This window comes from Poecilia mexicana, unplaced genomic scaffold, assembly GCF_051168715.1.
Source record: "Poecilia mexicana isolate PSO_F unplaced genomic scaffold, ASM5116871v1 scaffold_15, whole genome shotgun sequence".
In the NCBI taxonomy this organism is placed as follows: Eukaryota; Metazoa; Chordata; class Actinopteri; order Cyprinodontiformes; family Poeciliidae; genus Poecilia; species Poecilia mexicana.
Genome location: NW_028263384.1, coordinates 6,403,077 through 6,415,237, shown reverse-complemented (window position 1 = coordinate 6,415,237; position 12,161 = coordinate 6,403,077). Strand labels below are relative to the sequence as shown.

The 12,161-nt window shown below is 37.3% G+C and overlaps 1 protein-coding gene across 3 annotated transcripts in view; it reads right to left on the bottom strand.

Annotated features, from left to right (window-relative positions):
- Positions 1 to 12,161, bottom strand: part of gbf1 (golgi brefeldin A resistant guanine nucleotide exchange factor 1) — a 53,427-nt gene that overhangs the window by 22,422 nt on the left and 18,844 nt on the right. For all 3 annotated transcript variants that reach the window (XM_014984851.2, XM_014984853.2, XM_014984854.2), the window contains exons 4-7: positions 10,124 to 10,255; positions 3,046 to 3,164; positions 2,353 to 2,461; positions 2,127 to 2,187 (exon numbers count right to left, since the gene is read on the bottom strand). In XM_014984851.2, coding sequence (XP_014840337.2) covers positions 2,127 to 2,187; positions 2,353 to 2,461; positions 3,046 to 3,164; positions 10,124 to 10,255 — 421 coding nt within the window. The remainder of the gene's footprint in view (positions 1 to 2,126; positions 2,188 to 2,352; positions 2,462 to 3,045; positions 3,165 to 10,123; positions 10,256 to 12,161) is intronic.

The window sequence follows — 12,161 nt, the reverse complement described above, 5'->3', positions numbered from 1 at the left end:
CTGGAACAATGCATTGCATTGGTTAAGAAAAAAAAAAAAAAAAAAAAAAATCTGGGTTTTCCCCAGTGTATTATAAGCCTGGTGGGCCACCAGGCTTTACTTGTGCTCCCACCAGGCTAAGCATTGTTTATTTATTTTAGTCTTTTTAAAATGTTAGCATTTTTTTTTTAAAGATTCTATAGTTGGTGTTCAGGTATTAATATTCAATCTTTCAATAGCACATAATTATCAAGTGACATTTTCAAACTTCCTGTCAACTTCAAACATTTTTAAACTCAAAAACACGACGGGCCGCTGGATGAATGACTGCCCTAATCCCCAACCACCGGGCTATCAAGGTTTTTGGGGGACACCTTGAAATTTTTTTTTTTTTCCTAAAATTTAATTTATCTGATTGATTGATTGGTTTATCTGTAAAATTGATTGTTCACTCAGCCCTAACTGAAAATGTATATTCATCCATTTACTGAATATACATTTTTGACTAATCCAGATCATCCCTTTCCCCAGGGGACCATCCAGCTCACTCTCAGCCCTCTGTGTTGCTACCACTAATTCCTAAAATTAGAAATAGTTCCATTTACCTTTCTCAATTTTATGCCTTGTTATACATAGGTTGTTTTAGTTTTTCTCAGTTTCTTTGGTGCATTTCTCAGAACAGAATTTAAATTCTCTAAACTACTTGTTCAATCTTGATATCATTGTGTCACCTGTACACATAAAAAAGGCAGTTGCTCCTTCCTCCAAGTTGCAAATATTTTTGTACACCATGGAAGTGATTATGTACAATTTTCTGCTTTTCCTACATTTTCAACTGCCTTTGTGATATTCATCAAAATGTATTTTATGAGATTATTAAATTGACATTATATTGACAATAGTGGAAGATTGATCAACCCAACCCATGACGACCTGCTTCTAAACATGTGAACCGCCCAATGAACAAAAAATGAAAAGTGATTTTTTTTTTATGTTAAATGTTGCTAATGAGTGATATACTTATAACTACAGAGACATTTTTCATAACAAATCCTTCTAAACTACACTCCTATTTTGGTTAAAAATTAAACAAATAATCTGCAAATGTTCCTCTAAGTTGCTGCAAAGCTAATCTCACGGTGGGAACCCCAGGATCTTCAGGAGAGCCAATCAAACCTCTGCATTACTTTCTGAAGTCACACTAAAATAAGTGCATGTGTGACACTAGGTTTCTGTAGACACTAAAGCTTAGCTGAAAAATGAGATGTCACACCCGGGTGGGCATGCACACACACACACTCTAAGCAGGCGCCTGTAACCCCCCCCCCTGACATTAACTCCATAGTAATAAAGTGTTGTCTTTCAAGCAGTATTATAGGATGATCTGTGGGCACAACAGATTAACATGCCTAATACTTTCAGCAGGCAATTGAAGTCTCCTCCCAAAAGCTGAGGAGACCTGCTGCTCATTATCCAGCGTTATTAGAGTGAGAGTGCAGCCCGTGCAAACTCACATCTCTATTATTCACAATCACTGGGCAAGTGGGCGGGGAAAAGAGAGCAATATGTCAGGACTGAGAAAAAGATAAGAGCGAAAATAATGAAGGAAATAGTCCGCACTATGCTGATGTACACAAGGCGGCATTGGGTTTCAAGTAAAAACAGGAAAAAAAAAAACAGAAAGAAGCAAAACAAAGGAAAAACTGGGATGGAGTGGAGTGGACCCCCCACTTTGTGATAAATCCTCTGCCAAAGAGCAGAGGTGAAAAGAAGCTGAATTCAAAGGCAATCTGGGTTGGGGGGCGGGGGGTGTTATGTAATGCCACTGATGAATCACTGACTCGCTGCCCCAGCTAACAAGGGAACAACTATATGAATGCTCAACAAGCCCTTAGAGACATCCATGCAAAGATCTTTCAACCTTTAATTCAAAACTGAAAAAGATTGTGATGAGACATCATCGAGTTTTGAACTGCCCTTTGAATAATAATTCTCTACTGATTGGTCGACCAAAACAAGAAGCTGGTTAATAAATAAACGTCTGCTAATTGCAATAGATTGAATCAGAAATGGTGGCTGTAAAGGAAAACTATAAACACAATACCCATCTATACCCTCATGGAATATTAACTTAGACAAACGTTTACCTGGAAAACAGCAGCTGAACCATATCAACCAGTGTGTGTTCTGCAGACTTTCTCAGGAGTTCTTCAAGCAGAATGGGAAAAAGGCATAAGCACCAAACAAAATGACATTATATCCTACCATGAAAAAAAAAAATAATTCTAACAAAGGTTACCAAATTATTAGCAAATCAGTTGGATGTACTGAATTACATCATAGGAGTGTTTGACGACTTTCTGACAAACTCACCACTTAAGCGCATCTCAAAGCAGATTCTAAAGCAGGACTGCATTATTTCGCACACCGACTCATTGGTCAGATGGGCCCCTACTGGAGTCAGGAGCAGAGTCCTGAGGACCTAAACAAGCACAAAAGAAAAAGACCACATTCCAGTTAGAACTAGCTTCCAGCAGTGGCAGAGTCTAGTGAAAGATTCTGCTCTCTGTGGTATTACCAAGATTTGTGTGGCTATAAAGAGTTACCCGAAGGTTTGTGTAGAGTATAAAAACAGAGATGTTAAAAAGTGAGCAAAAGGAGCTGACTTGGCAAACTGCATGAATTTCAACATGCAGTTTAAATACAAATGACATAGCATTTTAATCCAAAGGTCCAAACTCTCAGTGGACCATGCAACCCCACTGGCCACTTACTACCAGCTGTAGGTGGAAGTAAAAGTCGGGTTCTTCACTAAAGATAGTCACATAACACATTCATATCTGCACACTTTCATTACTATTAAAATATTTGGAAATGGATTTGAATTTCAAAGCATTACTTGCTTTTCTATTCCAATTTATCAGACATTACTATGCAGGTAGGAGCCGAAAAGGAGGTAACGTTTTCTAAATTTCGTGTTGACAGTTGGTTCCACCAGTACAGATTTAAAGTAGGGATGCACCGATATGGAAGACCGTTGCTGCAAGTAAAACACACGTGATGTACCTGAAGAATTTTCATCAAGACCACTTCATCACTTGCGGGGTCTGTTCCCACAAATCTGGCGTGTGTGACTGCATCTGCCATGTTCTCGATGGCCTCCGCAGCAGCCTCATGGTTAGCATCTAGAAACGGACAAGAAATGCAACACATAACTACAGCGCAGCTTAGACTGCAACAACAATACACCTCCAGAGGGAGGAGCAGAGAATCCGAAAGCTCTTGATTTAACGCTCAAAACTGTGACCTTAAAAGGCCTTTTCAAGTTTGATCAGGCTTGTACGTTCAGAACAGTCAAATTAATTTTCATGACCAAAGTCGAGAAAATGTAAAAAACCCTCAAGCCTGAAACCTCTTATGCTTTTTAAATGCATAAAAAAAGACTAGAAAGGGAGAATCAGTGATGCACATTGAAACAAGTTGAGATATAAAGACCATCTATGGAAGGTGATTGGTTTGTATCAGAATTTGGTGCAAAAACAGCTAATTTATACTATTAATTGCTCAATATCTAAGGCAACAGTGAACACAAAACCAAAACATTTAAATAAACAAATGAGGATGGAGGGTAGGAAATCGTGAGAATCAGAAAAGGCACCTATAAATAAAACGTATTATTATTTTTATTATTATTAAAACAATGAGATGGCAAAGACTTACAGCTGTTCTCTGAATCATGATTCTTCACAAATTTAAGGTTCGTCTCTTCTTTATCTTTACTTGTCCTAGTGATGCATCACAGTTCACATCCATACAGACAGACTTGAACTTTTTTTAATTTCTAAACATATGGGATCTACTTGTGAATTGAAAATACAAGCTATTTGGCATTGTAATGCACTGAATGCATTACAATGCAGTCCAATACAAGGTCCGCTGCTGAACCCAGCAGCAAAGTCATCAACAACACCTTTTGGTCTGTGAAGTACCTTATCCAACTAACCAACCCAACAACAAACATCCACATGGTGGATCCCCAATGCGCTTCCAAGCCTGAGATCTGATGACCAGATGTGGCCTTCTGTTGGAAACAGGCTGGGACGAATTGGCTGCCAGAGCAACAGTAGTCTGTGTTTAGGAAATCTGAGAGGCTACCCAGCCATTTTCCCGGAGCCAGCTTGTTTTCCTTTCTCATCTCTGCTAAGAGCAGCGACTCATTAACTAATAAGTAGTGGGGAGGGGAGGAGCAGATGTACGGGTAGAACGACAATGTCAGGAATTGGTGTGGAATAAAGTTTAAAGGGACACCCAACTTCTCTAAAACTAGATTTAAAAAAATCTATTTAATTTAGCAAACTACTGTTATGTTTCAAACATTTTGATAACTTTCAGTCACTGCAACATTTTTTATTCAATATTACCTTTGTCAGACTCAAGTTATTTCTGTGATCATTGTGGGTTTTTCTTTCATTAACCAAGGGGTACCAACAATTTTGTCCATGTGTGTGCATATATATATATATATATATATATATATATATATATATATATATATATATATATATATAATGAGTTAAGATATGCTTCATAAAAGAAGTTGGATGTGATGTGTCCCAGAGGAATATTGCAGGGAAAACATGAGCAGCAGCTGCCTCATTTATTTTAAACTTCATACCTGTTGATGGGTCCAGCATTCCAGGGGGTTTTGGTTGTTTTTATTCATTACTGTGGATATAAATGTTACTTAACGCTCTAAAATGAAGGATGTCTTCCCTCTGTTTCCGTTAACAGCAGAAAGCGCAAATCTGGGATTTGAAATCAATCGTATCACAAACTGTGGAGGAGTAATCCAACATTTCTCAGGTAGAGTTCTACATGGGTAGTCTGTCTAAATCCTAATCACATTTACTCATTTTATCCAATGTGTAAAAGCCAAAGATGGTTCCTGGAAATGGATCCTAACGATGGCCGTCATTTGCCTACATACCCCTCAGGCACTCATGCAGAGTCAACAGAGGGCTAAACATGAGTCAGAAGGAACAGACAGGTCTGAGCAGCTCATCTTAAAAGACCTCAAGCTGCATGTTACAAATCTGTAGAAACCAAACACTACCAACCAAACACAACTTCACTAAATGTTCCACTCTCAGCCTCCTATTAAGAGCAAGTATTTGGTCTGTGAAAAAATGAAAAACTACTCCGAACTGGAGATTACAGAATCAAATAATGTCTACTAACAAAATGCAAAAATATTTGATGAAACAAAATACTGTTGCTGATTAATTTATATGGAAGCACGTTTCCGCCACTCTTAAGAAAAAACGTTTTCTCAAAATAACGAGATAGTATCTCGAAATAACGAGATAGTATCTCGAAATAACGAGGTAGTATCTCAAAATATCTCCTTATTTCGAGATATAACTACATGCCATCTCGTTATTAGATGCCATCTCATTATGTGATGCTATCTCGTTACTTTGAGATAGTATCTCATTACTTTAAAATATTTTGAGATAGTATCTTGTATCTCAAAATAACAAGATACTATCTCATAACGAGATAGATGCTATCTCGTAATGAGATACTCATACACGAGATAATATCTCATACACGAGATATTATTTCAAAATACCAAGATAGCGTCTCATAATGAGATACTATCTCAAAGTTACAAGATACTATGTCAAAGTAAGGAGGCTTCCATAATTGTCTATAAAGGACCAATAAGTTTGATACAAATTGTTACAAGGTTAGAAAGGTTAAAGCAACTGCAGATGACTTTCTCAGAGAGTGAATCTGATCCACTGGTCTAAGATTTCTAACAATGGTTGATTTGTCAGCAGTACAGGCACAAACAATGAAGACCCAATAGGAAATATGGACAAAGAAACAAAGAAAAGACTGTTAAAAGAGATTGGGTCAAAAGCAAAGCCTTAGTTGCTCTTCCTTTTTAGCTTGAAAAAAGTGTTGATGAGACTGGAATAATAAAAAAAAAATTACAAGGGCAATTCTAGGAAAATTGTCAAATACTGCCAGCAGATGGCAGTATTTGACTAAATTAATGCTTTTTCAATTTTCTGTCTTTTTCTATCTTGATATTAGCTCAGTTGACAGTTACAGGGTGAAAAATTGTTAATCTGCAAGGAAAATCTTGGAGAGTAACTAACTTCTGAATTTTTATATAACAAAACAAAATATCAGCTTAAGTCTGCTAAAAAAAATAACTGAAACAGAGAATATTCAGGACAGAGAAAGAAAATGCTTAAAAAAGAAGGCAGAAAATGTAACTGAAGTTTGTAAATGGGCAGCAGGCAAGAGCAGAAGGGCATGTCTTCTAGAGGAAGAGCTTCACAATTCAATTATGATTCAAAAAGCTATTATATCACAGTGCATTTTCATGGTGAGATGCTTCACTGACAGATTTCTTTCAGAATTATAATTTTCACCCATTACTTATAGCTACTGCATGTAATTTTAAAAATATGTTTATATGTTACGAGGGAAAGTTACGAGGCATGTCTCACGTGAATATATATGAAAAAATTTGATGAAATACAACATGGCCTTTAAAACTATCGGATATGTATTTGATTTAGTGTGGCACAAATCAGATTTTTGTTTGGAACTGGACTGTTCAGACTGCCATGAGAAAGTCTTGGGCATCATTTGCCTGCAGTGTGTATGCAGCCTTAGTGGCACAAAACCGTTGATTTCAAACCAGAACCAGATCAATTTAACATATGGTCCAAAATTACAAACTATCACTTTCATTAGACATACCGGGAGTTTGCACAGTATATGTATTTGTAGAGAAAAATGGTCTGCTACCGTAGTTATATTTATAGTGAAATAAATTCAAAAAGGTATGATGAAATGACTGGATTAAGACCAGCATTTTCCAATAACTGTAACAACGACAATAAATCTATTCACTGGATAGTAACAACTGCACTTGCAAGCTGCATATCAATGTCAGGTTCTTTGACTGCAGCTGTTTGGACGGTGTTGGGACATTGACTCAGTTGACACCATTTAACCAACATCTGTTTATACATGCTTGTTTCACACTTAAAGCAACTGTGAATATTTCCATGATGAGGGTAAAAAGGACATTCAGTGCCGATGATCCGCCAGCAAAAGTAAGACTTTGCATTAATAAATAGACTGCTCTCCTATAGCTAATTTGACGATGTTGCAATAATTGCCAAAAGTATATTCCCTGATGAGTCAAAAAGTATATTTCCACTGCAGGAACCTTTCGTGGGGAGTTGGGGAGTTTTTAATCTATGTATATCCTGAGATAGATTAAATGAACCACAGGAACCCAAGATTCTTAATCATTTCCACATCAAACAAGATTTTTTTTTTATCCATCTATGAACAATGGCTCTAAATTCACATTGACATTCCATTATCCTTATCCCGTTTAATCCCACCGGCAACAATTGTTGTCGGACGTTTTTTGGCAGCTAATTTAATTTTTTAAAATAAAATAATAGTCCGTCTACTCTAAGCAAAATCAGTTTCATGTAGCTAGTGTGAAAGGTCACATGATCAGACCTCTTTACCTCCTGCCTGTACCGTTGGAGGTAAATGTCAAATCTCAAACTCGTACAAGAGGAACTCAGTAAAATATTTTAACAGATATAAATAAAATATTTTGTACACATGTTCTTTCAAGAGTCTTCAATTGATATAAAATGAAAATTGTATCCCTTCATCCATCTTTTAATCACAAGAGTGGACGTAAGCATGGCAACAATTAGACAGACAGCATCATACTACGAGTCAGTGGTTTTACTGTTTAGTCTATATGTCTTGCTCTTTCCACACAGCTTAAAACTATCAAAAATTTTAGATCTTCAAGACATCAAAATTATGTCTTCTACATCACTGTCATTCCCACAGTTGAAAAAAAAATCCCTCACAGAAGTGGAGGTGAATTTAGAAATTGGGTTGGTCAGACTCTGCAAGGAATTGAGGGGACAACAGTTAAAACAAGAGTCATACCTGGTGAACTTCCCTCTTAGAAGATACGTTTGCCTACAACTAACTAATCCACATTCATTAAAAACCAGTTGGGATGAATCCGATTCCAATGGCTCTGAGGGCCAGCAACCACTTCAATATAGACTCATTATGAAAACAGATGAAGATAATGCCTTTCACTGGGGGTTAGATGCGCAAGGTTTTGATAGCAACGGGAATCACAAAAATCCTTCTCCTTATGTACAAGGAATGTACACTGGAATTGGATATGCACTCAGCTGAACAACAGAGTCCTGTGAGGCAGAAGTCAGGATGATTATGATACCCTCAAGTATCTGGGTTTATGATCATGGATTAAAGATCCACTCTGCACCATCCCATACAAGACTTGGGAAGAACGCTGTGCCGACTCTGGATGCAGAGGGAGACTGCAGTATGTAGAAGGCCAGTATCAAAACGTGTAATCGGTGAGAACTGATTTCAAGAAGCGAGTGGTCAGTGAGTGGAAACGTCTGGCCTCATGACAGAGAATATTTCAAACACAGTTTGTTAGTTGCAATTCTACATGACTGAATATAAAATTTAAGTTTCCGCAAAATGATAAATGATATGAAAATGTTATGACTGTTGGCAACAAATGAAGCAGAAGTGCTTCGAGGGATGGTGGAAATGTTCATCCAGAGCGTACAGTAAGTCATAAGGCTGATATTAGGAGGAAAAGAGTAGAATAGTGTAGAGCAGAATGTCCACTTGATTGTGAAATAAAAATCAAACCATTCATTGAGCTGGGAATAAATTAAAAGTTGTTTCTGATATCAGTATTTGAAATGCATAATTGTTTTTCCATTTAGTTCTCTTTGTGTATATGTTCATGACAAGAGAATGGGCAATCCATACATAGGAGAGGACATTACTCTCACTAGATTTTTTTTTTTTTTTTTTTTAGAAATTCTGAATTTCAAGACTAACAATTGCAAATCATGTCAGTAAGATGTTTTCATGTATAAAATCTAAAAGTCACATTTAGAAAAGAAAAGGAAGATGACCGCCGTATAATTAGCTGAAGACACAGATTCTGAATGAGGGATAACTGAAGAGAGAAGCAAAGGGAAGACTACAACAGAATATGTCAGTGAGGAGCAAAACAGACAGACGCTTTGCTATTAAAGTGGTGAGCCACAAAGAGAAGGATTTTTCCGGCTTCACCTTTATTTATTTCCCCCCCCCCAAACATAAGATTATGATGTTTTGGATTTTTTATTTTGTTTTGTTTTGTTTTTTCTTTTTCCAAAATCTTTGTTTTTCAGCAGCAGCGCAAAGTGACCAGCAATTGATTGGTAATATTACATTTTTGGTCTCTTTGAATCTTGGACCATTATGGCCCAGGGTTACGGCTCACTGGTGTTCGTCACACATGCAGCAGTTGCTTCCAGCATTATAAGTGTGAAGCTGTTCAGGCACTGAGGACCCCGACCACTGCAGTCACCTGGGACTGGCCCCTGCTTTGAGAAGCGGTAACAACCAAACAGAAGTGTAAGAGCTGGAGAGGGGAACCACTTTCCAGTGCAGAATCGCACAAGGTGAGGCCCAGCTGCTGCTATGGTTGTGTTCTAGAGGTGTAAAATAATTTAACAAAAGAAGATTTTCATTTGTTAAATCATGGCTTTGAAGTCAGAATTGAATAGGTTTTCTGTGCTTTTCAATGAAGGCGAAATATACAACAGGCATCATTTTTTAACAGTGAACAAACAATGTAAATGTTTTCTCAGAATTTCAAAAACTGGCCAGTTTAGAGTTGATCAATTTATTGAATCTAACAAAATTTCTCTAAAATAGTCAATAGCTGCATTTCTGTGTATTTTGCAAACAAGCTTTTTAAAGCTTTGAGGCAGAACGCAGAATTCTGCAAATGAACATTCTGCATTTGTGCCGGTTTGAAATACTATTTGTTAGGCATATACACATGCCAAACAAACAGTTTTATGAAAAATATTCGGTATTTGCATTACTAGTAGTGTTTTCATGTTTTGCCATAATTCATTGGATTAGATTAAGGAAAGTTCACTGAGAACATATAATTTTAGAAGATGAAATCACAAAATCCCATTAAATAAAACACAGCAAAATAAAAATCAGCAAAGTCGTTGTTTCTTACCTATAAGGCCATATGAAAGAAACTTGTTTACAGAGGTAAGGGCGAGCCCAGTAATCGGCCCAGTGGTGTCTTCAGAGCGCACAACTTCAAGGAACGGCCGCATGAAAAGGTTGGGTTCCAGATCTGAAAGTTCTGCAGAAGAGGACACACAGTTAGTCCCAAAAATGCAACAGATTCATCTTTTTTTTTTAAATGCACAGGCTCTTTGATTGTACTGCAAATCACATGTACCAATTTCGCTTGAGATAAGCCCAAACTATTTAAATCATAACTCTATCCAACTACTGTTTGATAATGTCATTTTCTTTTCTTTTTTGGTCTTAGTTTGGCTATCAGGCAGAGTTTACTGCTCCAAACCCCTGATCCTGCAGGTCACACTTTTGCTGATTTTACTGGGGAAGTTTAAGCAAAGAACAAAAAAAAACAAAAAAAAGACAATAAAATCTCATTCATACATGAGGCTCCAACAAATTTATCAAATAAAAATTACACTAAATATAATAGATTACGATGTACTAATGGAAAATTTGCTTTAAATTTGCAATATGCAAAATAAGGACAGAAGAAAGGCAGGAAGGAAGGAAGGAAAGATGGAAAAAAGAAAGGAAAGAAAGAAGGAAGGAAGGAAGGAAAGAAGAGAGAACAAACTCTGAAAGTAGTATAGGGGTATATTTTCTATACCCCGATGCTTTTCCTGTACTTTTCCAGACCTTTAAAATAGTAAAAATCAAAAAGTCCAGGGTACCTTGAGTGAAGTGGGCTGCCCTTTCTACACAACTAAATCTGACCTCACCTATAACAAGAGAAGCTTGATCGGACTTAACTTCAGCAAAATTTGGTGCATGTAAACTTCTGGTTGTGAATCTCATCTAATGTTGTGTCCTCCACAAGCTGTCGGTGCATATAGTTGCTTGACACTTCCTGAAGGGGTGCAGCAGTGAAGAAGTGAAGAGTACAATAAGCAAGGCAAAGTCCCATTCTTTGACTGACGCAGTGGCACAAAACCAAACACTGATGGTTATTGATCGGGACCTCTTTGGCTGTTAAATTAAGAGTCAGGGTCCTTGACTTGTGGTGCCAAGGCTTCTTAAGCTGAGGAGAAAACCAGCGGTTTAACAAGACCAGAACTACTAAATGAAATCCAGGGAGGATTCTGTTGTTCATCTGCTGAGCAAAAAAAATATAGAAGACTGTTATATTTTCATCCATCTGCTGGGAGAGGTTTGATACATGTCAGCTCACTACAGCCCCCGTTTTTTTTCTACCCTCGTCTCAATCATCCGTATTTTCAGTATTTGGTCCCCGTGTTCTTCTGAACAGGACCGACACATGCAGAAGGGGGCAATTAGGAAGAAACAATGCTGTTGAGCTCCACATGGTCATTTCATGGGACCTCACTGGTATTTATCAGTGCAACCTTAGCAGGCAATTTGAAAAGCCCTGGAGAAATTAAAACTTTGAAATTGTTTGGGAAGACTGCTGTAATTTCTACTGCGGAGAAGCATTTCCTTATGGGGCCTTATAGAATACACTTTGCATTTGTATTTACACAAAGCAACGTTGTGGAGGCAGCAAGAAAGACGAAAAATGCACGCTAAAATTTTGATGAAATCAGCTCTAGTAGAAGCTCTAATCAATCGGTATTATGGCTGTCAAGTTTTGTACAGCGAGTGTATATGTCTAAGCTCAATTTTCAAAACAATGTACTTTTTAAATTCTTTTTTCAGGGCTCATGTTGCTTCAAGTTCTATTTATCCATAACATACGTAAAAAAAAAACAGCTAAGTTAATTGAAATACTAGGGTTGCACCGATTGCAGTTTTCTGGCCGATCAACAATTACTGATGTTTAAAAGGCCTGACCAGCCGATTCCGATTAGGGCTAATTTTTTTTGTCTGAAATATTGTTGTGTTTAGCAATTGTAAATAACATCTTCTAGTAATATTTTATACTTCAACACAACATTTTTCTAATACATAAACATTGTGGGCTGCCGGTGGACTGCCCTGGTGTGCCCACCACCAGGCTTTTCAAGTTT